The following is a 24,985-nucleotide window of genomic DNA, read 5'->3' on the forward strand; positions in this document are numbered from 1 at the left end:
ACCCGCACTGCTGGAGCCATGTGATTGTTGAGAAAAGCCTAAAAGTTAGGATAAGCACGTTTATAGATGTACGATAATATAAAAACGTGGTTATTAAGGAAGGCCTAGAAAAGAGTAAAAACGGGTTATCTCCTGTGTCTACCGAGAGGAATGGAAACCTTGATTTTTGCGTTGTAAATCCGTAAACTTACGGCTGACCCAGCGGGAAATACCACCTTAAAAAGTAGGGTGTTGAGAGTAGCCTAAAGAAGTGGGGGAATGAACACATTTAGGTTACACAATACTGTAACCACCTTGAGAGGTAAACCGTCACTCCAAATTAAGCGTAATCTATTGTTCAGTAACAATCACCACATATCATTCAAAACAGTAACCTTCACCTTAAAACAGTTGAGCGAAGTAAAAATATATCAAAATAATTTGTCAAGAGATCTCCTCAGTTGTAAACGTTAGATTGTAATTGGTGGGACTTTGAACATTAGAGTTTGCGCCAATAGTAATCTAGTAATACCAGTATTGTTCTGTTAGATCCGTCCACAGTTGAGAGCTTAACATCAAAACATTAGGTACAATAACATGGACTCGGGTTCAACCAGAAAAAGGAGAGGAAATAAGTGGAATCGCTGTCATTTTCTGGGGTTGTGGCCATACTTAATTTATAGATGCTGAACAGCAGCATCCACCGCCTGTTTTGCGTTTACACGTTAAACTGCCTCAAATTTAAACGTGCACAACGGTATCGATGTCATAACGCGACTCAATCCTTGAACCTGTCATAACCGAATAGTACCAGATTAACTGCCGCAGTTATATTACCCAACATTCAAACTTGTGTAACGGTATCAGCGGTATAACATTACTCAAACGTTGGACCATCCATAAGCGGGTGGCATTACAATAGATGGAACTGAAGTTGAAATTGATTAAATTGTTAACAATGGGAATATTCCATTAAATTTATACTTGTGTGTAAACAAACTAAGACACAACATTTTGTTATGCGTACCGATGAAGTAAAGTTATATGCTGTTTATAATATTTTTTCTGACTATAGTTTCATTAGAAGTTGTTATCATGAATCTTAGCCTCTTACATTCTCTTCCGTTTTTCCTCCAACCCAGTCCAAATCGTGGCACGAATTTCGACTTAAATTAGTTTAGCTTGGGTTGAGTACCCTAAAATAAAAACCAATTATTCTCTTCACTTGATTTAAGATAACGCGAGAGGTATAATATTAAAAAAACGCCATAAGGGTTAAGAAAGAAAGAAGATTCTTAATGAGTGGATTCTGAAGTGAAGTTCTCCCCATTACAACCACCAGATATATAGAAATTTAGTAATTATATGTACATATAGTCCTATACATCTCAACCTTCCAATCGCCAGTGGCTCAGCGTTAAGTCGGAAGGATTATACTAAACACCGGGTTTCGATACTTGTAAAGGACACAGTACAGATAAACCATTGTGTAACTTTTTTGTTTAACAACGTTATGTTATGTTTTTCTAATAGCAAGGCCACACGTGGCTATCTGTTGTGTCCACCGAAGGGAATCGAACCCCCTGATTTTAGCGTTGTAAATCCGAAGACTTAACGCTGTCCCAGCGGGGAACATGTTTAACAACATACATCAATATATATATATATATATATCATTTCCACTTTCAAATTCACTCCACCGTTTTTAACTTCTGATGTGCTGCTGTGCTCTACGACTACTGTAATCATAAGTTTTTGTTGTTTATATATTAACTTCATTTTTAAGGACAATACAGAAAAATGGGTGTGTCACTCCCTAGACATTTGGATAAATTCTTTGGTGGGACAGCAGTAAATTTATGGACTTATAACGCTGAAATCCGAGATTCGACTCCCCGTGGTAGACACCACAAGTAGCTAAATGTGGCTTTTCTCTAAAAACCAAAAAAAGATTAAATGGTCTTAACGGAATAATAGTTTGGCACAGTTTTTATTGAATTATTGGAAACGGGTTTAAGGTGTATTTACCAGTTGAGAGGAAAAAGAAGTGTTAATCTAGGTTTAGCTCTAATTCAAATTTACTAGACTACTTGTCATATCTTTAGTTCATAAATAAGCCGTTCAAACAACTGCATCGAATTAAATAATTACATGAAATAGAGGGCGTGTTCCAGACAGACCATCCCCATGATCTGAATACTGTACCAGTTTCCACTAAATTTTATTTATAATTTTTCTCTTGTGTGTCCCTCTAATGGTCACAGCTTACAATGCTAATTGAATGACTGCAAAACAGGAACCGTCGGCGAATGTGGATACATCTAAAAACCCCAGAAACTTCTCTGCTAAAACTAGACAAACCCTACACTGAACTTATTACAGACTTAGATAAGCTTGTATTTAAACTATGTGTATATTTCTGATAAGTTCAATGTTTTATTTACTTTTTGACCTTATAGTGAAGTACAAGATTATAAGTTGACTGCTATATATAGTTATGAATCGCTACATTAAATTTCTTTCCTATAATTCCTATTATATTTTCTTATCGTTTGCAGCTGTTTACAGTTTAAAACTAGTGGAACTAAATGTCCCTGCTGGCGTTGCACTTGGCTCCCCCGTGTGGATGTATTGTGGTTACGACTTGGAAGGTGACGATTTATATTCAGTCAAATGGTACAAAGACCACGTAGAATTCTACCGTTTTCTTCCAAGTGACCAACCTCCTGGACAGAAGTACGATTTGCATGGAGTCAATATTGATGTAAGTATCGACTGTCGATGAAGAATACTATATTTTCATCAATGCTGGACAGTGGGGGAAAGTTGAATAAATAACTGACAATTTTTGTTTCCTTTTTTTTGTTAACGAAGTCGTGCGCATGAATGGAATATTTTATAAGTTACTTCATTGGCTGATTTCGTCTCGGTGAAAGCACGTGTGTGCAACTACAGTGTTACTGATTTTCCTTTTAATTTGTTTGGTTGTTTATTTTGAATTTTAAGCAACACTACACGAGGTTTATCTTCCTCAGACGTTCTTAACTTAGCAGTGATAGATTAGAGGAAAGGCAATTATTTGACACTACTCACCGCCAACTCTTTGGTTAGTCACTTACGAACGGATAATTAGATTAATCGTCACATTATAATTCCAGTATAGGTGAAATGGTGATCATGTGAAATGACGGGAATTTTAAACTATGACCCGCATATTGCGAGTCGAGCTCCCCCTAACCACCAGATTATGCTAGACCCCTCTCTGTACAAAATGTTCTTATCTTTACTAACCGTACTTAGTTTGCCCTTAACATTTGTTTTACACAGTTACTGTTAAATATGTTCGTACTGCTGAACCTTAATTTTGATCTAACTCATGTTTAGTAAACAAAGTAACCACGTCCAATATATATTTGTATAAAAAGGAATATCAGTATGGTACACATTTCTTTCATTATACTTATGAGTTGCCATTGTTAAGTAGTTATAATTCGAGCCCTGACTTTAATATGTTTGCAGGTTTTATTATTCTTTAAAAGATAATCTCACACTGAATGCAGTGATGATTGCAAACATTATTATGGGTATTGCATGTTATTTAATTTAAAGTTAAATTTGGGCCCGTTATTATTACGATAATAGATATAGCGTGTGTGTGTGTGTTTATATATATATCCACTGCTGGCCAAAATCTTAAGGCCAATGAACATAAGGAAAAAAATATGCACTTTGCGTTGTTAGACTCAACCACTTATCTGAATAAAGCTTCGAAAGATGAAAATAAGAAAAGGGAAAATAAAAATAAAAACTTTTTTAGCATTTAATAGGGAAAATGCGAACACTATGAAATTAGCCTAAATACTAGCTGGTCAAAAGTTTAAGACCATACTGAAACGAAGCGTTAATCAGTAAACACGTAACGAAATTTAGTCATTTGTGTTCAAGCATTATCGTTGTCAACATCTCCCACTGACATCTCCTGTGTTACATTTGGTAAAAACATGGCAAAGGCTAAAAAGTTGACAGAGTTTGAACGTGACACAATTGTCGAGCTGCAAAAGCAAGGTCTCTCTCAATGTACCATCGCTGATGAGATTGGGAGTAGTAAAACTGCTGTTACAAATTTCTTAAAAGACCCTGAGGAATACGGAACGAGAATTTCAAGTGGTAGACCCAAGAAAATTTCATCGGCGTTGAGCAGGAGGATTCGACGGGTTGTTCGGCAAGACACCAGACGATCGTCGAACCAGATTAAGGCCCTAACGGACGCAGAATGCAGCTCAAGAACAATAAGACGGCATCTACGAGAGAAAGGCTTTAAAAACCGTAAACGTCTTCAAAGGCTACGCCTCCTTCCACACCACGAAACAGGTCGGTTAAACTTTGCTGAGAAGCACTAAACATGGGACGTAGAAAAGTGGACGAAAGTTTTGTTCTCTGATGAGAAAAATACTTAACCTGGATGGTCCAGATGGCTTCCAACGTTACTGGCACGATAAGGACATCCCACCGGAGACATTTCCTACACGACACAGTGGAGAAGATTCCATCATGATCTGGGGTGCTTTCTCCTTCCATGAAACAATGAAACTTCAGGTTATACAGGGGCGTCAAACAGCAGTTGGCTACATTGGCATGTTTGGGGGTGGATGGGAAGGGAAGTCTATAGAAATTGACGTCAATCCCAAACAGTGCATGATCTTTGTGAAGCCATCTTCACCACTTGGAATAACATTCCAATCAGCCTTCTGCAAACGCGTATATCGACCATGCCAAAGCGAATGTTTGAAGTTATTCGCAATGACGGCCGTGCAGCTCACTACTGAGACATTTCCTACCCTGTTTAGGACTTCGTTTTGGCATGGTCTTAAACTTTTGACCAGTTAGAATTTAGACTAATTTCATAGAGTTCACATTTTCTCTATTAAATGCTAAAATGTTGTTGTTTTTATTTTCCCTTTTCTTATTTTCATCTTTCGAAACTATACTCAAATAAGTGATTGAGTCTAACAACGCAAAATGCATATTATTTCTTTATGTTCATTGGCCTTAAGATTTTGTTCAGCAGTGTATGTATGTATCTGTGTGTGTGACAAAAAGCATAAATGTTGTGTGGCACCATCTATTGAATGAAATAGCAAACATAAATCCATAAAAAATATCACACTCTGGGTATTCGAGGTTCCTTTGAAGTATATGTACTTTTCTATTAGTGTTATTAACTAATATTTTTCTTTGTGTGTATGTATGTACTCTGAACAAATTACTGAGAACTGATGTCAGTGCAGGAATTAAAACATTATCGAGCAGAGGGCTATAATAACACAAATATATCTATATTACTTTCCACTCATATGGTGTTTGCTAAAACGTGATTATAAACTAAAATTTAAAAGATGAATATTGTTTAAGTGAACTATAAATTTTATGATACCTTCAAAGATTTCAATTGTAGTTTTATTTTTTCTCGTTTTACCTTGTTGGTTTCTGTTGTTTTGTTGTTGTTTTTTTGCATGAAAAACCTTTGTATGAAGCTCAATACAGAAAATTTGAGCTATAAAGAAATATTTTAAAATACTTATGTCATAAAATGGGAACGTTAATTTCCTGTCACATGCTAAGCGTCAGTGTACAAAAACTAACTGAATGAATATGTTGTCAAACGATGAGAATAGGGTCACCGATAAAAAAATCATAATAAAAATACCCTAATCAAATATCTTATCCAACATTATGAAGTAACATCGCATGTTTGTGGAAAGTGTTATATTTGTTTCGTAGCCAGAAATGTCCAAGTGCAAAATTTATGAACTTTAGGGAGCGCTATACCTCAATTAGGCTGTTGCTGTTTTAACACAATGCTGTATATTGGGTGATTTACGTTCTAACTGTCGAGAGGAATTCAATCCCGATTTTTAGCGTGCAGTCATATAAAGTTACCGCTAACCCGCAGGAGTACAAGTTATTAGGTAATTGTGAAATTTGTTCTATGCATACATACATAAATGTATAAGGATGTATGCATACAAACATATATTTCTTGCATATAAGCATAAATACATGTATTCGAAGCGTACAAGCATACATAAATATATTGGATGTATACAAGCATACATACGAGGTGTGCGACTCGTAATCTAAGGGTCGCGGGTTCGCATCCAAACATGCTCGCCCGTTCAGCCGTGGGAGCGTTATAATTTGTCGGTCAATCCCATTATTCGTTGGTAAAAGAGTAGCTCAAGAGTTGGCGGTGGGTAGTGATGACTAGCTGCCTTTCCTCTAGTCTTACATTGCTAAATTAGGGACGGCTAGCACAGATAGCCATCGAGTAGCTTTGTGCGAAATTCAAAAAACAAACAAACATACAAGCATACGTATAGTGGATGAATAGGTATATATACATATATATTGGATGTATAAAAGCATACGTATACTGGATGAATAGATACATATGCACGTAGGAATGATTTAGAAATAAATGAGATTTAAAGGAAACCACTAAGCTTTAAAATATAAAGTCGAATTTTCATCAAAAATAAAAAACTAAAGCTGCAAAATAAACATGTTTCCTATAATACTAGATTGGTATGGTCTTCATAGAAAACGAATAGCACAATATTGGAATTAGCAGACATATTTGAATACATAACCATTATAGCAATTAGTTTAATTGAAATATAATTTAGAAGTCCCGAATTGTTTGTTTTGAATTTCGCTTATTCTGCGCTAGCCAATCCTAATTTAGCAGTATAAGACTAGAGGGAAGGCAGTTAGTCATCACCACTCACCGCCAACTCTTAGGCTAAGATTGGGATTGACCACACATATAATGCCCCCACACCTGAGAAAACGAGCATATTTGGTGTGACAGGGATTCGAACCTGTGACCCTCAGAATGGGAGTCGAGCGTCCTGACCACCTGGCCATGCCGGGGCGATAGCCAGTGATACCGATCAGTCAATAAATATGTATTGTCAGGTAGCACAAACGGCAAATATATATAAATGTGAGTGTGTGTTGCTGATATTTATTTATATATACATATAGTAGACAGAGAATTCTATGTGCCTCATTATATTATTCTCTGTAGTTAGAAAGATCAAATCACACCCATGTCTTCCTTACCGAGACAAGCCTCAGCACAGAAGGCCTATACGAGTGTGAGGTATCAACAGAAGCGCCATCTTACAGTACGGTACAAGTAGATAAAACTTTGAAAATATATGGTGAGTTACTTCACGTTCATAATTTATTCTATGACATCGAATATATCTACTATATCACTATATTAAAATCATATGCGTTTGCATTTAAAGTGCTGTGTTTAATATTTGTATTTTATTTCTTTGGTCTAGAATTAAAACTAATTTAACATCGTAAATCTTCCGTAAATATACGTATCGTTAGCGCTAATTAACAATACACATTAAAACATGAATCTGATGATTTATGATCACATTAGGAAATATTTTTCTTTCAGTATCTCACTCATAACAATCTTAATCTATTTTATTTTAGTATAAAAGTTCCATATTTTGATTTTTTTTCATTTCCTGTAATAAAATACAATTATAATTACTACAGCATTCAAAATACCAAAGTGTTCTAAACTCACAGTTTAAAACTTTATTATGAGATTGTCAGCTGCTTCAAAACAGTTTCAATAATAGCGTCATCCTCGTGAGATTTTTAATATTTAGTCTTATTTATTAAAGAAAAGAGTAAACTCGAATAGACACGTTCCTTCAACAAAACGTTCCTTAAGTACGTTTCACCAGGTTTTTATTGTTGTTTTTCATCTGATAATGAGTCTTTTTTTCTTTTATCCATTAAAAACTACTTTCCTGATAAACGACAGAGTTCTCACTTCTCTTCGTAGATATTTCAGTCCTTTCCATAAATATGGATCATAATTTTCTCTCATCAAAAGGTTTTTAGGACGGTTTGGTCCACCTTATCTACCTGCAAGGTTGCTGGCTGTGAGAAGTGATCGTTTCTTATTCCATTCTAGATTTTTCTTTGTGTTTATCACTCGTGAATATTCTTTATACTTGAAATGTTTGAAAAAAAATGTGTAAGAAAAACATATCATGTGAGCTGTAGCACGTCTGAGATGTCGGGTGAACTTAACTCTTGTCTTGATAATACGTTTCACATTCTCTTTCAACTCTTGATTCACCAACGAATTCCATACGCACATCCGCATCGGCTTTTTAAGCGGCACATTTGTTTTAAACTGTTTATGCCTCAACTTACCAGTAAGGCCCTAACTTGTTGGCAATGGTGTAAACGTAAGAACATGAATCCTGTTAACTACTGCTGGGTCCCTTGTGTGTATTTTATATAGAAAACTGATTATTTCATACACGCCATTACACTGATAGTTGTAGTAGTCAAATAAACAAATTACTTGATCTCGTTGGACCCCACCGGTAGAGAACAGTATAAAAACAAATCGTAAAATTAGGAGTTAAAAAAAGTGAGATTTCTCAAAACTTTTTTTCTTTTTGTCGTTGTAGCGTTACCACAGGAACCCCCTGATATTGAGGGTAATCAGCCAACTTATCAGATTGGGGAAGTAGTGAACGTGACATGTCAATCAAAATCGTCTAAACCCGCCTCCAACTTGACTTGGTATGTCAACGGGAAAAAGGTGAGATAAAATAATCCTGTGGGTTAAATGAACCATGTTGTTTCTTGTAGGTTGTACCTGACTAAGTCATGGGATGTCTTTTAATAAATAATTCACTTTCCAACAGCACTGAGGAATATGAACTCTTGTCCTTCCATTTATAACGCTAAAAACCGGGTTTCGATATTTGTAGTGGGCACACCACAGAGAGCCTATTGCACATCTGTGTGTTTTAACAACAACAAGGCAACGAGAATATAAATTACCTGCAGTGATGGATAGGATTCTAGAATTGTCTTTATCTATAATGCGTGGCCTGGTGGTTAGGGCGCTCGACTCGTAATCTGTGGGTCACAAGTTTGAGTTCCCTTCCCCAACATGCTCGCCCTTTCAGCCATGGGTGCATTATAATGTACCAGTCAATCCCACTATTATTTAGGAAAAGAGTAGCCCAAAAGTTGACAGTGAGTGGTGCTGACTAGCTTCCTTCTCTCCAGTTTATCACTGCCAAAATCAGGGAGAACTAGTGCAGATGGCCCTTGTGTAGGTTTGCACGAAACAAACAAGTTATAATATATTATTATGTTCTTTTCTTTTTATTATGACTGTAACAAACTGTCAGTAGTGAATTAATATGAAATGAATTTCTCAATATAAAGTTCAAAGGTTAACAGGTTTGATTAAAACATAAATGAACAACGAGAACAACAGGTCAAAAGGTTAAATTGAAATATTTGTTTCTTTTACCTGACAAAACGACCTCATTTTTTTCAATAAAGGATGGTTTGTTTTATTTACGCCTGAAGTTACATAATAAACAACTTACACTTTACATACTGCAAAACTCAAACCCTGAATTTTGTGTGTATATGCCCTCAAAATTACCACTGACTCAGCGATGAGCAACGCTGAGAACGCTATATCATTTCTTGCTTTTAAACATGTGATGTTGTTCTCAAAGTTTTGTTTTCGGATGAAACAAGTAATATGTTTTTTAAAAAAAACCTTTTTAGTTTTCAAAAAAAAAAATCTAGATTTCACTAGGTTTTACCCACCATCGTCAAGTGGATAAAACTGAACTATCAAATCAATGATTGAATCACTGAATTGTATCCACCTGGCGATGGTGAGCAAACCTAGCGAAACATAGTATATGTTGTTTAAACTAATAAGTTTTGATAAAAGCATACCAATTGTTGTTGTTTTTTGTAAATAAATCTTTAATTTTCGTGTTACTTACAAGATATTCTCTTATTTGATATAACGTTGTTTTTTGATTAAACATGGCCTAGTCCCTCGGTAGCTCAGAGGTCATCTTGACAGCTTGTTTTATTTCAGCGTGAATCTGCCCAATGGGATTTCTGTTATTTCTCACCGCAGATATCGAACGCCAAGTTTAGTATCATAAACCACAGTCAATGCTATTTCATTTGAATGAAAGCAAAGTTTTTATATCTTAGTTTCCTTTCTCGTATCAACCATATTTTGAACTTTGAACTAAGAATATTTAAATATCACTACTAATATTTTATCTGCAATATTAAATCTTTTTTTCTTTTTTTTCCAGGCAAAACCATTGTACATAACGGCGTATCCTATTCAGAAACAACAGAACGGGTTAGAAACAACTGCACTAGGCCTAACATTTATCGTAACCTACAGCCATTTCAGCTATGGCGCCATGCGCCTGCGCTGTACAGCCTCTGTGATCCAAGAATACTCAACACATAGCAAGGAACTAATTGTTGGAGAGAATATTAAAGCAGACAATTTTTATTGTAAGAAGTTTTCTCTAAAACCTTTAATATGTCTTTTTTTTTTATCTAAAACTTCTGTGTGGCACACACCACAGATCGCACAGGGAATTTAACGAATGAGCTGTCGTAGACGCATTGGTCTATCAAGACTTGAGTGACTATTAGCTTTTAGGCAAGGTAAATATTTTATGACCTGCGTGTTTAGCCATTACGATATTTCAAAACGTAATAACCCTATACTACAAAAACGAGAGGCTTACGTACATCGTGATACGAATGTGTTAAACCACAATACAGCTGAAAATGTTTAATATTAATGTTGAAATGTATTCTTTAATGACGATTATAAGTTTTTTATTAAGTAATTTATGTACTTATGTAGAATTATACACGGACTTCTCCTTACGTTAAAATATTTCTTTAAAATTTACCTACATTATGGGTTTTAAGCAACAATCTAGAAATATTTCTTACTCGATAAGATGCGTTTTTATTTTAAAAGAAAAACTTAAAAAGTATAATATTTTGTTTCTTAATAATAGATAAATACATGTATATACTATAGTGTAACAATGCTAATTTGCCTATATATTATGCATTAATAAATGTATGTATACGATGATTTTGTTCTATTCGGTAATTCATTCATATTATAATGCTAACAAAGAAGAAAAAAGATCCACCTTTTAAAAGCTCGGACTATAGGGTTTTTATCATTAAAAAAAAATTCTAGCAGGGTCTGTCTTGGTAGTGTAAGTTAAGCCTAACAATTAAGGCTAAGGCAAGTGTGCAAAACATGATTTCAAAATAAAAAGTGTGAAGAAAGACTTCATGTGAGCCGCAGATAGTTGTTTGTGGAATTTAGGGCGCCCGACTCGTAATAATTAGGGTCGCGGGTTCGAATCCCCAAAACGCGACCTTTCACCCTTGGATGAATTATAAAGTTACGGTCAATCCCACTATTCGTTGAGTAGCCCAAGAGTTGGTGGTGGGTGGTGATGACTAGCTGCCTTCCCTCTAGTCTTACATTACTAAATTAGTCTTGTGTAGCTTTGCGCAAAATTCAAAACAAACAGAATACTTTCAGTCAGGGGTTCTTAGATTTTTTATCATTTAATACAGATAATAACCGATGAAAGTGGAAAGGGGAATTGAGAAGATATTGAATTGTTTGGAATTAAGCACAAAGCCACACAGTGGGCTATCTGTGCTCTGCCCACAACGGGTACTGAGTCCGAAGATATACCGCTGTGCCTCTGGGGATGGAGAGTATTAAGAATAAAATATACTTCCAAATACGCATCTGGGGTTTGTCTTTCTTTTGATGGCTGATATAATTTCTACACTGCTTATACATAAATACCTAATCAGGTGTGCAACAAACTCTGGATAAAACACACTGTATTATCCAATATAAATGTCTTCATAGATCCCTGTGAATGAAACACAAAAGTAAGGAAATGAAGAACATTGTATCATCTTGTTGTTGTTTCGTGTGTACGAGTAATCAAAGAAAGGCGCGTGTTTTACCGAGTTGCTTTGTTGTTACTTAAAATTTTCGCTAACGATGAATCCATGAGTTGAGAAAAGTTACTACAGACAACTCGTCACTTGCATTCCTTCCTATGAAGAACACTTCGTTACGGTATCCAACATGTCTTCACGACGTTACGAAAGGTTTTGTTACAAGTGATTTTTGTAATAAATGAATTTCGTTACAAGATTCACCACTACCATAATAATTTTCAGTTATTTTTTGTAACACTATTCAAGACGCCCCTTCTTCCCTGTAACTCATCGTAATGTAGTCTTAGACATCTTCTCACCCCCATAGCGTTATGTAAGTTGTGAATGGCCCCCAAATGATTGGACAATTTACAATTATTTTTTTTAATTAAATAAAACTACCTGTCACAAAACCGGTGTTCGTAACAAAAACTGCTGCGTCACAAAAATGATGTAACAATAATTCAGCCGTTACGAGCTGTCCAAGTAACAATGTGGCGGTAACAAAATGTTCAGTAATTAAATGTCTGAATCCCGAATCATGTATTGCATCATATTGACTGACTTTATGTGTTTTGTTACTTTCTACAATATTCAAGGTAAGGAACTGACCAAGAAAAAACTGAGTGAAATTGTTCATTTCCCAAATATAGCATACAGGGGGATGTAATGTAGTTTGTTTCAAGGGTAACTAAAATCAAAATTAAAAGTAACAAATGCTTTTATTTCTTGGTTTTGAAGTTCATGTCCCATGGTGTGTTGTAGCCTACGGAGTGAATAAAAGTTCTCGTGATTCGTGGCATGCGTACGTTTTACTGACATCACTACAGCACAAATTACAACGTTAAACGTCCCTTATGAAACATCATTTTAGTGTAATTACTGACTAACAGACAGCAGACTACACTATGGTGTACGAGTGGTTGAATAAAGTGACCTCTCCAAGCTGCTCTCTTTCGGGAAAATTGCATCATTTATTGTAGTTTTTGTTTTCCTTTTATTGTGCATCTCAAATGTTTATTGGGGCCCTGTAATTAATAAACTGAGGATATCATAAGAGGCTTAAAGTGTTAAAAGTTTACACATAGTCATCATATCACAAGAGGTTTAGAGTGTAAACAGCTTACACATAGTCATGATATCGCAAGAGACTTAAAGTGTAAACAGTTTACACATAGACATGACATCACAAGAGGCTTAGAGTATAAACAGTTTACACATAGTCATGATATCATAAGAGGCTTAGAGTGCAAACAGTTAAAACATTTTTAAAATCCATCGAATATTTGTTGTTGTTTTTCTTTTATGAGTAGCCAAGGAAAACGTAAATTCTACTACTCAGTAATAACTTTTACACACTTGGCTTTAAACATGACATCATACCTACACTGTTTCTGTTCATAGCATCACAACCCATGCTATTCCTGCTCATAACATCACAACCCATACTATTTCTCTCCATAGCATCACAACCTAAGTTATTCTTGCTCATAGCATTATGGTCCAGTCCATCAAAGATTCCACACTCAATATCACAAATAGAAAATTTAATGTGAATAATTCATCACAGGAAAAATCGTTAAGAATATTTATTTCACGTAAGCCTTTACACGAGTATTGTTCTTTATGGGTTATAGACTAGCACTCACATTTTATTATTTCGTTCTTTCTTCTGTGATTGTGCTTCTTTCCTTAAGCTTGTGACTTGTCTCACTTACTGCGGTTGAGAAAGTAGTTCTTAAGTTATGACCGACGGTAGAATGGTATAATAAAGGTGAGTGAAGCGTCATGTTTAATTATATGAACCTAGTGGTAGGATTACATGTTCATCGCAATAGTCCTAGGGAAGATTTCTGGTGTTTAAAATTCATATACTTTCGTTGCTAACTTTATGTTGCTATATGCTTTCTGATCGTTTTAACGTCTTTCTCTTTCATTGCACTAGTTTTCTAATACGTTTTTTTTTATTTTTCTGATTTGACTTGTTCTTGAATTTCTTTACTGCGAAAACATTCCTATCGTCACAATATAGCAGTTCAGCCACTGGTTTAGTACTGACGTGTCATTCAGTTAGCATAATATGGATTGTACTCTTTATTTAAGCCATCCTGAATAAGAATTTCCATCATAAATGATTCCCTAATATCACCTCTTAATGACACTTATCAGAACCATTAACCTCTGATGTCAACCGTGAGTGGTAGCTACAAGTGACATTTCGTATCGCCAATTAATAATACTTACAATCACTAGTGATTTTTCTTACTACCTTACTTCTGCACTTTCACAAAATTTTTTGCTTTGTTTTTTCCAACTTAAAACTTTTTTTTCAACACTTCTTAGGCATCAACAGTTATCTTAGTATGAGAACAATAATCCGGTCTCTTAATTAATGAATATCAATCACTTTAGCCCGTCTTCAAAGCATTTTACCATTACGCCATCTTTGATATGTCTATGAATAACTGCAACAAATAAATAGATAGATAACCCTTAAGATTCCTTCTCCAACTGGCATGGCAACATGGTCATGAACACAACCGATTTTGAGCCTGGTAATCCCTGTAATGCGTGCTTTCTTACTTAATTTTGGTGCTATTATGAAAAACAAATCCTGCAGTGCCTAGAAGGTGACAATGGATTTGATTTCTTTGAGAAGGATGTTCCTTGATGTGGTTTACTGAAGACGTACAATACATTAACACCATTATGGGTGGTCATTAAAATAGATTTCATGCGCAGAAGCCGTGTGCTTATCACAAACAAAAGTTCCTAGGGTCATATCCAGTGTTCCCTCCAGGCTGCGCAGCTGCACAACAACCGATCGAGTGCTGCGCACTTCATTATTCCAGCCGCAAACATCCTCAGTGACGGCTTTAATGAACATGAAGTGAAGGTGCATGCTAAAGGCGTAATAAGCAATGTCTTATAACTTCTGCTATTACGCAGGCCAACGTAAAGAGGACGCTATGGATTCGATGCTATGATCGTCAGCCTAAGACTAAGGCCCTAACCTCTAGATTACTTAAACACTTAAAATAAAAATAATAAACAACTGCACCAAATGATACAATGTTTTTTAATTGCTAATTGCAGCCAGTGACGATCAAAGCATACTTTTACGTACAATATTTTATGAACATTTATGTAATCTTAAAAGGTAAACTATTTTTGGAAAATATGTGATAATAACGAACATCTATCATAGTCAAGAAAATGAAAGAAGAAAAAAAAGTACTTACGTCTTCAAACGTCTGTGATATTAACCATGTTTTCTAGAGCTAAGTTCCTTTAGGTGTATTGTCATCAAAGTTTATGAATAAACATGTTAAATTTTGAGCAAGTTAAACATTTGATATCATAACTTCAAACTACTTCAAATTGCTTTTTTTTCTATATTTGATTTTCACTATTCGTTAAGTTTACTCTCATTTTAATTGGTATTAAAACTTCATTATAGTCTGCTGAAAGAAGTATCAGAATTTTATTACTGAAATGATATAATTCTCAGTTCGTTTCGGTGTTTGGCGGTGGGTGGTGGTATCTAGCTGCCTTCCCTCTAGTCTTACACTGCTAAATTAGGGACGGCTAGCGCAGATAGCCCTCGTGTAGCTTTTCGTGAAATTCAAAGCAAAGCAAATCAATCGCCTCGGTGGGCGTTTCGCTTAGCTTAATAAATAGAAATAATCTTTTTTTTTTCATTTTTAGCATCAAATGTCGTCGTCCAAGACATCGCCCCACGAGTAACAGGAGACAGAGGAAAATACGTTGTGGGGGACATTGTGGACTTGAATTGTTCGTCTTCGCGCTTTACAAAATCTCTTAGGCTCTCGTGGACTATCAATGGAAAACCGGTAAAGATATATAGATAGATATTAAAGTAACAGTTGTAACATAATTTATTTTAAATTATAATTTATCTCAGACAAGTGTCCGATTATGTTGCGTATTATTTCAAATAGCTGGAAATTTTAGTTTTAATTTAGAAGTTAATTGAATGTCGATATGTATCCATTTTAGGATATTTGCCAACAAGATTGATACACACAATGTTCTTTCTTAATACAAATATATTTTAATATATAAACAATAATATAAATTATAATAACGGTTATTATAAATGATGATTTATATACAAGAATTTTACAAACTTACAAACAATATTGAGTCTTCTACCTGACCTGAAACTGAATGTTTGGTCGACGGTTCACGTAGAGCGAATCAATTCTATGTTGAAACATAGGTACACTTCGCTTAGCGGGAGGCTAGCTAGTTTCTTCACACGTAAGTTTTTTCCACTGAAGTTATACGATGTCTTCGTAGAAATACTAACGTCCGAAATTAGTTCACAGAAGTTAAAATGGACGCCAAATGTATTTTCGTTGTTTTGTTTACAAAGCAAAATCTCAATGTTATTTTTCCACAATTACCAACCTCAAACCAGTAATTGGAAAATGTTTAGTGAATGGTACTAAAAACTGCCCTTGAAACAACCAAACTGTTGTTTTACAAGTTTAATTCCGATTATCGATTTATATGTACAGTATGTAGTATTAAACTCATTAAATAAAATTTAAACATTAATTACGAAGCTCGTAAAATAAATGTCGTATAGAATTGTTTTTTCAAAAGTCGGAAATTTCACAATATGTTTATCCTTGGCTCATAATCAGAATACTTAAGTCTAGTTGTTGTCTTTGGTTTAATCCATCATTTTGTATATCCCACGTATATTGTAATATAATCAAAGGTCTCACTTTCTTAATTAAGTTATATATTACTGTCTCTTTAACTGCTTTAAACTTTGGGATGTGTTATGTTTCTTCTTTGTGCCAGAAACCGTATATAATACTAATGTCTAAGATAAAAATAAAATTTCGTACTCCACTACTTTCGAATTGCTGTGTTTTTCAAACTAATATAAATGCCAATAATCATTAATTAGACGATTTGCATGTTCTTTCTAAGGTAGTTAGATGTAATTAAGTAACCTTCAATAAATTACCACTTTTATCCAGAGTTCATTCACAACAAAACTAAAGTATACGTGGTAGTTATTACATATTATCATAATACAGTTCAATTTAAGCAGCGATAAATTTACGGGAATATAGCCCGATTTGGCTTTGCTCTAAAACAAACGAACCAAGAAGATGACACATCGTACATAAACCTATGGCCCGGCATGGCCAAACGCGTTAAGGCGTGCGATTCGTAATCTGAGGATCGCGGGTTTGCATCCCCGTCGTGCCACACTTGCTGCTTTCCCTCTAGTCTTACACTGCTAAATTAGGGACGGCTAGCACAAATAGCCTTCGAGTAGGTTTGTGTGAATTCAAAACAAACAAACAAACACTTTTTTTTTACTAAGCTTCTACTTGCAATTTTAATTCTCTGTTTTTGTTAACTGATGGTTCTGTATTAGAGGTACATATTCACCACCATTGGTTAATACAACACGATCAACAATGGGTTTAAACCATAATGTAATAACAGCCATTAATTGATTCAAACTCTACCCGGTTTAATCATTGTTTATTAAGCACCAGGCCGTAAACCAAGAGGCTTGTCTTTATCGAACTTTGATGAGAAATGTACTTCCACATCCTTTATTGTGTTCCAGTAACGTTAAGTTCTATGTCATTTTAACATTTATATCGTCACTTTAAGTCTTGGACAGCCCCTAAAACTTGATAACGATCGTAAAGAACTAATTTTCTTAATCTTAAGCAATAAATGAAATATTCTATGGCTAAATAAAATCCCACTTGCTTGGATATCCTAGTGGCATGCCTCTATTAAAGGAAATAACTGAAACTGAAACATGAACTACACAAAAGATACTATTTTTATACGTCAAATCAACCACTCTTATAATTTACCATCAAAACCAAGTTCTATGAGTACCTTTCTTAAATAGTTATAGTCCTTTCAGTCTAACACTTTAGCATAGGCTCAGTTTGCAAAAGATAAACATTTATTATTTTGTTTGCTTGATAGAATAACACAATTGTTTTACGTATTACAAGGTATCAGCATCGTACATTCGTAAAATGGCCACTGACTCACCTGATAATATTTTGTATTTGTCAAATTCATTGCTATAGTTACTCTAAATTACAAACGTATAAATGTAATGAAGTACACAGTACCTTCAAAGCTTCACAACATTCTTTCATTGACAAGTCGGTCGTCAATTCTTTCCCGTGTTAAATGTCCGTATATATCATGTTTTGTTTGTTTGTAGGTTTAATTTGCTAAGCTGGAAAAACTATTGTTTCGAAACACTTGTTTGTTTGCAGTTAAGCACGAAGATACACAGAGGGCTATCTGTGCTCAATCCATCACGGGTATCGAAACCAGATTTCTAGTGTTATAAATCCGAATACATACCGCTGTACCAACGTGGGATATTTTGAAACAAACGTTCGAACATGATTGCTTGCCACCCCCAGTGGCACAACACAGATAGCCCTCTGTGTATCTTCGTGCTTAACTGCAAACAAACAAGTGTTTCAAAACAGTAGTTTTTTTTTTCAGCTGAGCAAATTAAACCTTCTACCTTTATCTGTAAATTTTAACACTTTCTTACACACTAATGAGCATCGTTATTCTTATAAAATCAAATATCTTCCCTTTGTGTTAATAATTGCTGTCGACGTACAAAAACCAAAACCATTCTTTCTACTGATTATTGCTATCTTGTATACCAAAGGGCCTTCATCACCCTTTTAATGTTCATCGTCCTTATAAAACCAACGATGTTCCTCCTCCTATTAATGTTCGTCATTCTTGTTAATTCAAGGGCCTTCCTGTTCCCGTTAATGTCTATCATCCTTATAAAAGCAAAGGTGTTTCTTCTCCTATTAATGTATAACAAAATACTTTCTTACTTCTATTAATCATAAGCATACTTGCAGAACCAGAAGTATTCCTTCCTTTATTAATGTTTAATGTTCTCATAAAATCAGGGTCGTTCCTTCCTCTATAATGTTCTTCGTTCATGTAAAACCAGGGACAATCCTCTTTTTCTTAATGATGGTTGGCCTTGTAACAGCAAGGTCGTTCCTTCATCCACTAACTATAAATCTTCTTGCAAAATCCAAGAAGAGTTCCATTACAAGTTCGGAAATATAAAAAAAAGGTTTTGGTTTTCATTCGTGAACGGTAAAAAAACCAAAAAACTGCAATTATTCCATTTGTATAATGGATATGCTGTAAAACATTACAAAACTATTAGTATTATTAAAATTTAGCTTCATTATCATTTTGTTTAAATATTGTAGATTTGGGAAGTAATAGAAATTAGCTTTCAAAAAGTCTTGGAAAGTTTTACTGTTTTAAAGGGGGATCTTTTATTCGGAAGCAAAGTGCCATTTGACAGTTCGGCATGGAACAAACTTGGAATATTTATCAGCTTATTAACTTCCTTGTCAGGATGTAATGTAAATATAGTAGTAAACATGATGTTTCACATAGCTGTCTCTTTTCTTTGTTTTTTTTATTGAAGCCTAATGCTTCACGTACAATATTTTATACGAAGCTGCACTTATGAACTTATAAAATATTCTTTGTCGTTTCACTATTGAGAAGTTTAAGCCACTTTTTTATTATTTTTGGCAGAAAAGAAATATATATATATGGTTAATTTCGAGAGCAAATAGCTTTACACTACTGTTACTTCCACGCAGGCAAATATCTCGTATCTTGTCAGATACCCGGATGTCCATCAAGAAAATGGAATCACATTTTGTCGACTAGGTCTAAGATTCATTGTTACCCAGAAACACTTGCATGGTGATGGTCTTAAAATTAGATGCACCGCTACCGTTGCCAAGGTAATTGATACAAACGAAAAGGAAGTGTTCATTGGAGGTTTTCAACAAACATCCGGGCTTCATGTTGTAGGAAATTTAGAAGCAGGTATTTTTGTCATTCATCCATTTTCATGGTTGTTGTTGTTTGTGTTTATTGACACAATAAGTGTAAATTAGTTCAGTTTAAACAGTGTAAATTCATGCTAAGTTTCTAAGTTAGTGGCCCAGCATGACCAGGTGGTTAAGGCACTCGACTCGTAATCCGAGGGTCGCGGGCTCGAATCCCCCTCACACCAAACATGCTCGCCCTTTCAGCCGTGGGGGCATTAAAATGTTACGGTCAATCCCACTATTCGTTGGTAAAAAAGTAGCCCAAGAGTTGGCGGTGGGTGGTGGTGACTAGCTGCTTTCCCTTTAATTTTTCTCTGCTGAATTGGGAACGACCAGTGCAAATAGCCCTCGAGTAGCTTTGCGCGAAATTCAAAACAAAACAAACCAATTTAAGTTAGTACATTAGGTTGTTGGTGTTATTATTTCTTTATCTACTATATGCTGCTCAAATAAAATGTTATGTTTTGGAAATTTGTGTCTTCAGCAAATTTTATTATATGCTCCACGAAATACGGGGTCAATGTTAATTTACGTAAACTTAGTCATCTTTAAAAATGACGACCTCTGGTATTTTCTGACAAGATTTCTTGAATTCTAATGTATAAGAAAGGTGAGAATTCTGTGAGAAACAGATAGTGTCTGAAGTGTGAGATATTTGTTGTTTAGTGAAAATATAAACCAGGACTTTCGTGTAAAAGTGCGTAAATCGGTGATAATAGTTCCAAGCAGATGTAGATGGAAACGTATTTTTACCAAATTTATATGATTATACACTTACAGACACGTGCCGTATTTTTGTAATATGTGTTTTATCTCTTCAGATCTAGCCAAGGGACGAGTCGATGCATTTATACCTTCTTGGATCTTCATTCTAGGCCTACCTACATTCATGTTGCAAATCCAATCTTCGGCCTGAAAGTGAATATCTGGTAGAATTAATGACCATCTTTTAAAGAAGACAACCCGGGATTCTATTGTGAAGATAACCAGCCCAGAAGCTTTACGCTTCTCCGAGGTTTTGCGAGTCGCAGAATCCCTAAAACCGATATGCGCTCCTTTTAAATTGAAATGATATGGAACTAAAATATATATATATATATATATATATACATATATAAATGGCAAAAATATTGAAACTTTTTTGGTAAGGTCGAAGGCAAGTGGTGTTCAATACAAGAAACAACTCTTTCTAGGACTCAGCATGTATACCTGTCGAGGATGTTCCAAAGCAAGAAATATTACAGAATTCGTTGCAACGGCTTAATTTATGTTTATTCCTTCTGAACTAAAAAATTGGTAATAGTCATTCCTACACTAATAGACTGATGCAAAGATTTAGAGTGACTCCTTGTTAGAATTTATCAGAACTTAACGAAAAAGTTTATTTTACTTGAAGTTCTGTCAAATCGATAGTTCTAGTAGTTTCTTTCATACATGAACTCAGATCTACTTTCTTTACACATTTGGCAGTACGTGTCTTTTTTTTTCTATTTCACGTGCGGTGCTATTGATCTAGATAATTTAAGTCGTTCTCACGGGTTTATTAAAAAATTATAATTTTCAAAGAAATATTAATTTTAAAACGAAGATATATAATTCTCCTGTTTAAAACTTACCAGTAAAGTTTTAAACACGAAGAAAACTCGTTTTATACTTGATATTGATCTTGTGAATAAACTTCCTTTGAATGGATGTTTTTTTTAATGAGCTTCCATTGATTGGTTGGGTTTTTGAATGATTTTTTCTTGATTGGCTGATTATATGTTCTCATTGGTAAAATCTGCTAATCGTGTTCATACTTACGCGTCGGGAATTGGATGTTTTATTGATGCTCGGATGTCATGGCGTAGTAAGTACAGTTTGCAGAAAGTTTTTGTTTGTTTATTATCATACCGCAAGGTATGTGGCTTCACTGAGGCCATGTTCTTTAATTAGGTAACAAAGAAGGAACGATATATGTAATTCTGTTATAAAGAATTGGAAGTACATTTGTAGAACTATAAACTAAGACGGACAGAATTCTGTACTTGTTAAAGTTGTCGTGGATTACGGTACTGGTTTTGAAATCTTTTTGTCGAAAATTATGTTATTTCATATATTTTTGCAAGTCTATTATGAGAATGTTTTCTTTTGCAGAAACACAAAAATTATGCTACTTTCTTAACCCTAAAAGTGAACGTTTAGGTGTTATGCTGTTGAATATATGGTTTCTTAAATGAAAATAAAAGCATTTTAATTATTTCTTAGTACTTATATGGTGAAAGAAAACCTATTACAATAAATTCAAACAATAATGAGGGGTTTAAAAAAATCTTTGTCGTTAATGGGAATTATAAACATTACATTAGACAACCATATTTGTTTGTAATGGTAACTAAAATTGTTATATCAGACAAGATTACGTGCTAGTAATGTAAATAAAAACAACTGCTTTAGAATACCATATTTTTTGTATTGGTAATTAAAATTATTATATCACAAAATATTTGTTAGTAATGTAATACAAATTATTATACTGAACAAAGTAATATGTAGTAATGGAAATAAGAATTATTTGTTGATACGTAATGTAAATTTCAAGTATTACCTTAGACAGAATAACATTTTGAAATAGAAATTTAAGTGTTAAATTAAACAAAATCACTTTCTTAGTAATGCAAATTGGAATAGTTTTCATTATAAATTGTATGTATACATTACCATTAAAAAAAAATAAAATGTTGTGGTCTAATGTATTGAAATCTGTATAGGTTACCTTTCACTGTCGCCTCCCGTTAGTACAGCGGTAAGTCTACGGATTTACAACGCTAAAATCAGGAGTTCGATTCCCCTCGGTGAGTTTCATAGAGAGCCCGATGTGGATTTGCCATAAGGAAAACAAACACACGTTTTTAATTTTGTAACATTTGATTTACTTTGTGGAAAATAAAAGTTTTTGGAAAACCTGAATCATATATCAAGTTTCTAATTTTAATCTATAAGAAGACTGCTGATGAAACTTTCCACGGTTATGAAGCGGCTTTTATATTCGAGTTATTAGATAAGTGTTCAAACTCGAAGTATTCCAGTGGTTTATGCACTTACGTCATTTTAGACATTCTAACGATAAGTCTAGGTATACTGTCTAGTGCCTTCTAGAGATTAATCCAAGTATTACATTTAGAACCTTCTAGTGATAAATCAAGGTTTGCCATCTGGCGTATTCTAGTGATAAATCCATATATGCAAATAACGAATCCAATGTATAATATATAGCGCCCTCTATTGATAAATTCAGGAATGGTATCTAGCGCCTTCTAGTGATAAATCTAGCTTTGCCATCTAACATCTTCTGAACATAAATCCGGATATGACATCTAGCGCCTTCCAGTGATATATCCAGCTATAACATCTAGCACCTTCTAGTGATAAATCAGGGTATGTCATCTAATATCTTCTAGACATAAATCCAGGTATGGCATCTAGCACCTTCTAGCGATAAATCCAGCTATAACATCTAGCACCTTCTAGTGATAAATCAGGTATGTCATCTAATATCTTCTAGACATAAATCCAGGTATGGCATCTAGCACCTTCTAGCGATAAATCCAGCTATAACATCTAGCACCTTCTAGTGATAAATCAGGGTATGTCATCTAATATCTTCTAGACATAAATCCAGGTATGGCATCTAGCACCTTCTAGCGATAAATCCAGCTATAACATCTAGCACCTTCTAGTGATAAATCAGGGTATGTCATCTAATATCTTCTAGACATAAATCCAGGTATGGCATCTAGCACCTTCTAGCGATAAATCCAGCTATAACATCTAGCACCTTCTAGTGATAAATCAGGGTATGTCATCTAATATCTTCTAGACATAAATCCAGGTATGGCATCTAGCACCTTCTAGCGATAAATCCAGCTATAACATCTAGCACCTTCTAGCGATAAATCAGGTATGTCATCTAATATCTTCTAGACATAAATCCAGGTATGGCATCTAGCACCTTCTAGCGATAAATCCAGCTATAACATCTAGCACCTTCTAGTGATAAATCAGGGTATGTCATCTAATATCTTCTAGACATAAATCCAGGTATGGCATCTAGCACCTTCTAGCGATAAATCCAAACACGTCGTCTAACACCTTCTAGTTATAAATCTAGGTATGCAACCTAACATCTTCTAATGATGAATTCAGTTATGATAATTAGTACCTTCTAGTTATAAATCAAAGCATAACATCTAGCATTGTCTAGTGATAAATTCAGGTATGCACCTAGTGCCTTCTGATGATAAATCCAGGATTGTCATCTAATACTTTCTAGTTGTAAATCCAGAAAAGTCATCTGATGCCTTCTAATCATAAAATATTTACACACACGTATGACAAGAACACATAAAATGACAATATTCAGCACAAGTGTGTTACACTAAATAATTGAGTTCTTCCCCCTTGCCCTCATCAAACTAACACAAATTTTATCAAAATTAATAATGTCTTACTTTTACTTTCAACCCCGATGTCACGTCTAAACAGCTAAACCTAAAGAGAAGACAGAAAAGGAAAGTAAAAATAACAAAATTCACTGTTCAAAATAAAATATTGTTTGGTTTAATACAGTGTTGGGTGATTAAAATTTCTCTGAAATCTGGCTCATCCATCTACACTTCTTTTAATATTTTTTTTGTCTGTGTAAGATTACACAAACACAAAACACGGCATTAGCAGATTGAGAGGAAGTCTAATGCTGATACAACTTTATCCGAGTAATTTAGTCTTACATTACGTTAATAACAGCGACCTCTATACATGGTTAAAATGATAAAAGTAATAAAGTAAGTGACCTATACAGCGAAAGAAGTACAGAATACCTCATTTTGAAAATTGATGACTGGATCAGGTTCCAACGTTATATATCTTTTCTTTTTCATTCACGTATTTCAAACTAATGAGAGGACGAACCAGAGTAGTGTGTAACAGCGTACTTAAACGTTCCTTAGTTTAAAAACATAGTTCAAAAACAAATAAGACTCTGAGTTTTGTATATCGGATGATTAATAGGAAAACGTCAAGCTGTTAGGAAATGTTAATTGGCAAAGGCAAACGGGACTACGTTTAGTTTAGTGGTTAGCGTTCCGGCTTGCGGGGCGACAACCGAGAACAAATTATTAAAACGTAAACGAACTGCACACTAA

The 24,985-nt window shown here is 34.6% G+C and overlaps 1 protein-coding gene across 1 annotated transcript in view; it reads left to right on the forward strand.

Moving 5' to 3' along the window:
- The window catches only part of LOC143243982 (CD166 antigen-like), a 59,238-nt gene extending 36,498 nt beyond the window's left edge, over positions 1–22,740 (forward strand). Inside the window, exons 2-8 of the mRNA XM_076487890.1 lie at positions 2,538–2,743; positions 7,070–7,205; positions 8,499–8,632; positions 10,179–10,389; positions 15,583–15,728; positions 19,566–19,797; positions 20,624–22,740. Coding sequence (XP_076344005.1) covers positions 2,538–2,743; positions 7,070–7,205; positions 8,499–8,632; positions 10,179–10,389; positions 15,583–15,728; positions 19,566–19,797; positions 20,624–20,718 — 1,160 coding nt within the window. The 3' untranslated portion in view covers positions 20,719–22,740. The remainder of the gene's footprint in view (positions 1–2,537; positions 2,744–7,069; positions 7,206–8,498; positions 8,633–10,178; positions 10,390–15,582; positions 15,729–19,565; positions 19,798–20,623) is intronic.
- The last annotated feature ends 2,245 nt before the right edge of the window (positions 22,741–24,985 follow it).

The sequence above is a fragment of the Tachypleus tridentatus genome, chromosome 2 (assembly GCF_004210375.1).
Source record: "Tachypleus tridentatus isolate NWPU-2018 chromosome 2, ASM421037v1, whole genome shotgun sequence".
Lineage (NCBI taxonomy): Eukaryota > Metazoa > Arthropoda > Merostomata > Xiphosura > Limulidae > Tachypleus > Tachypleus tridentatus.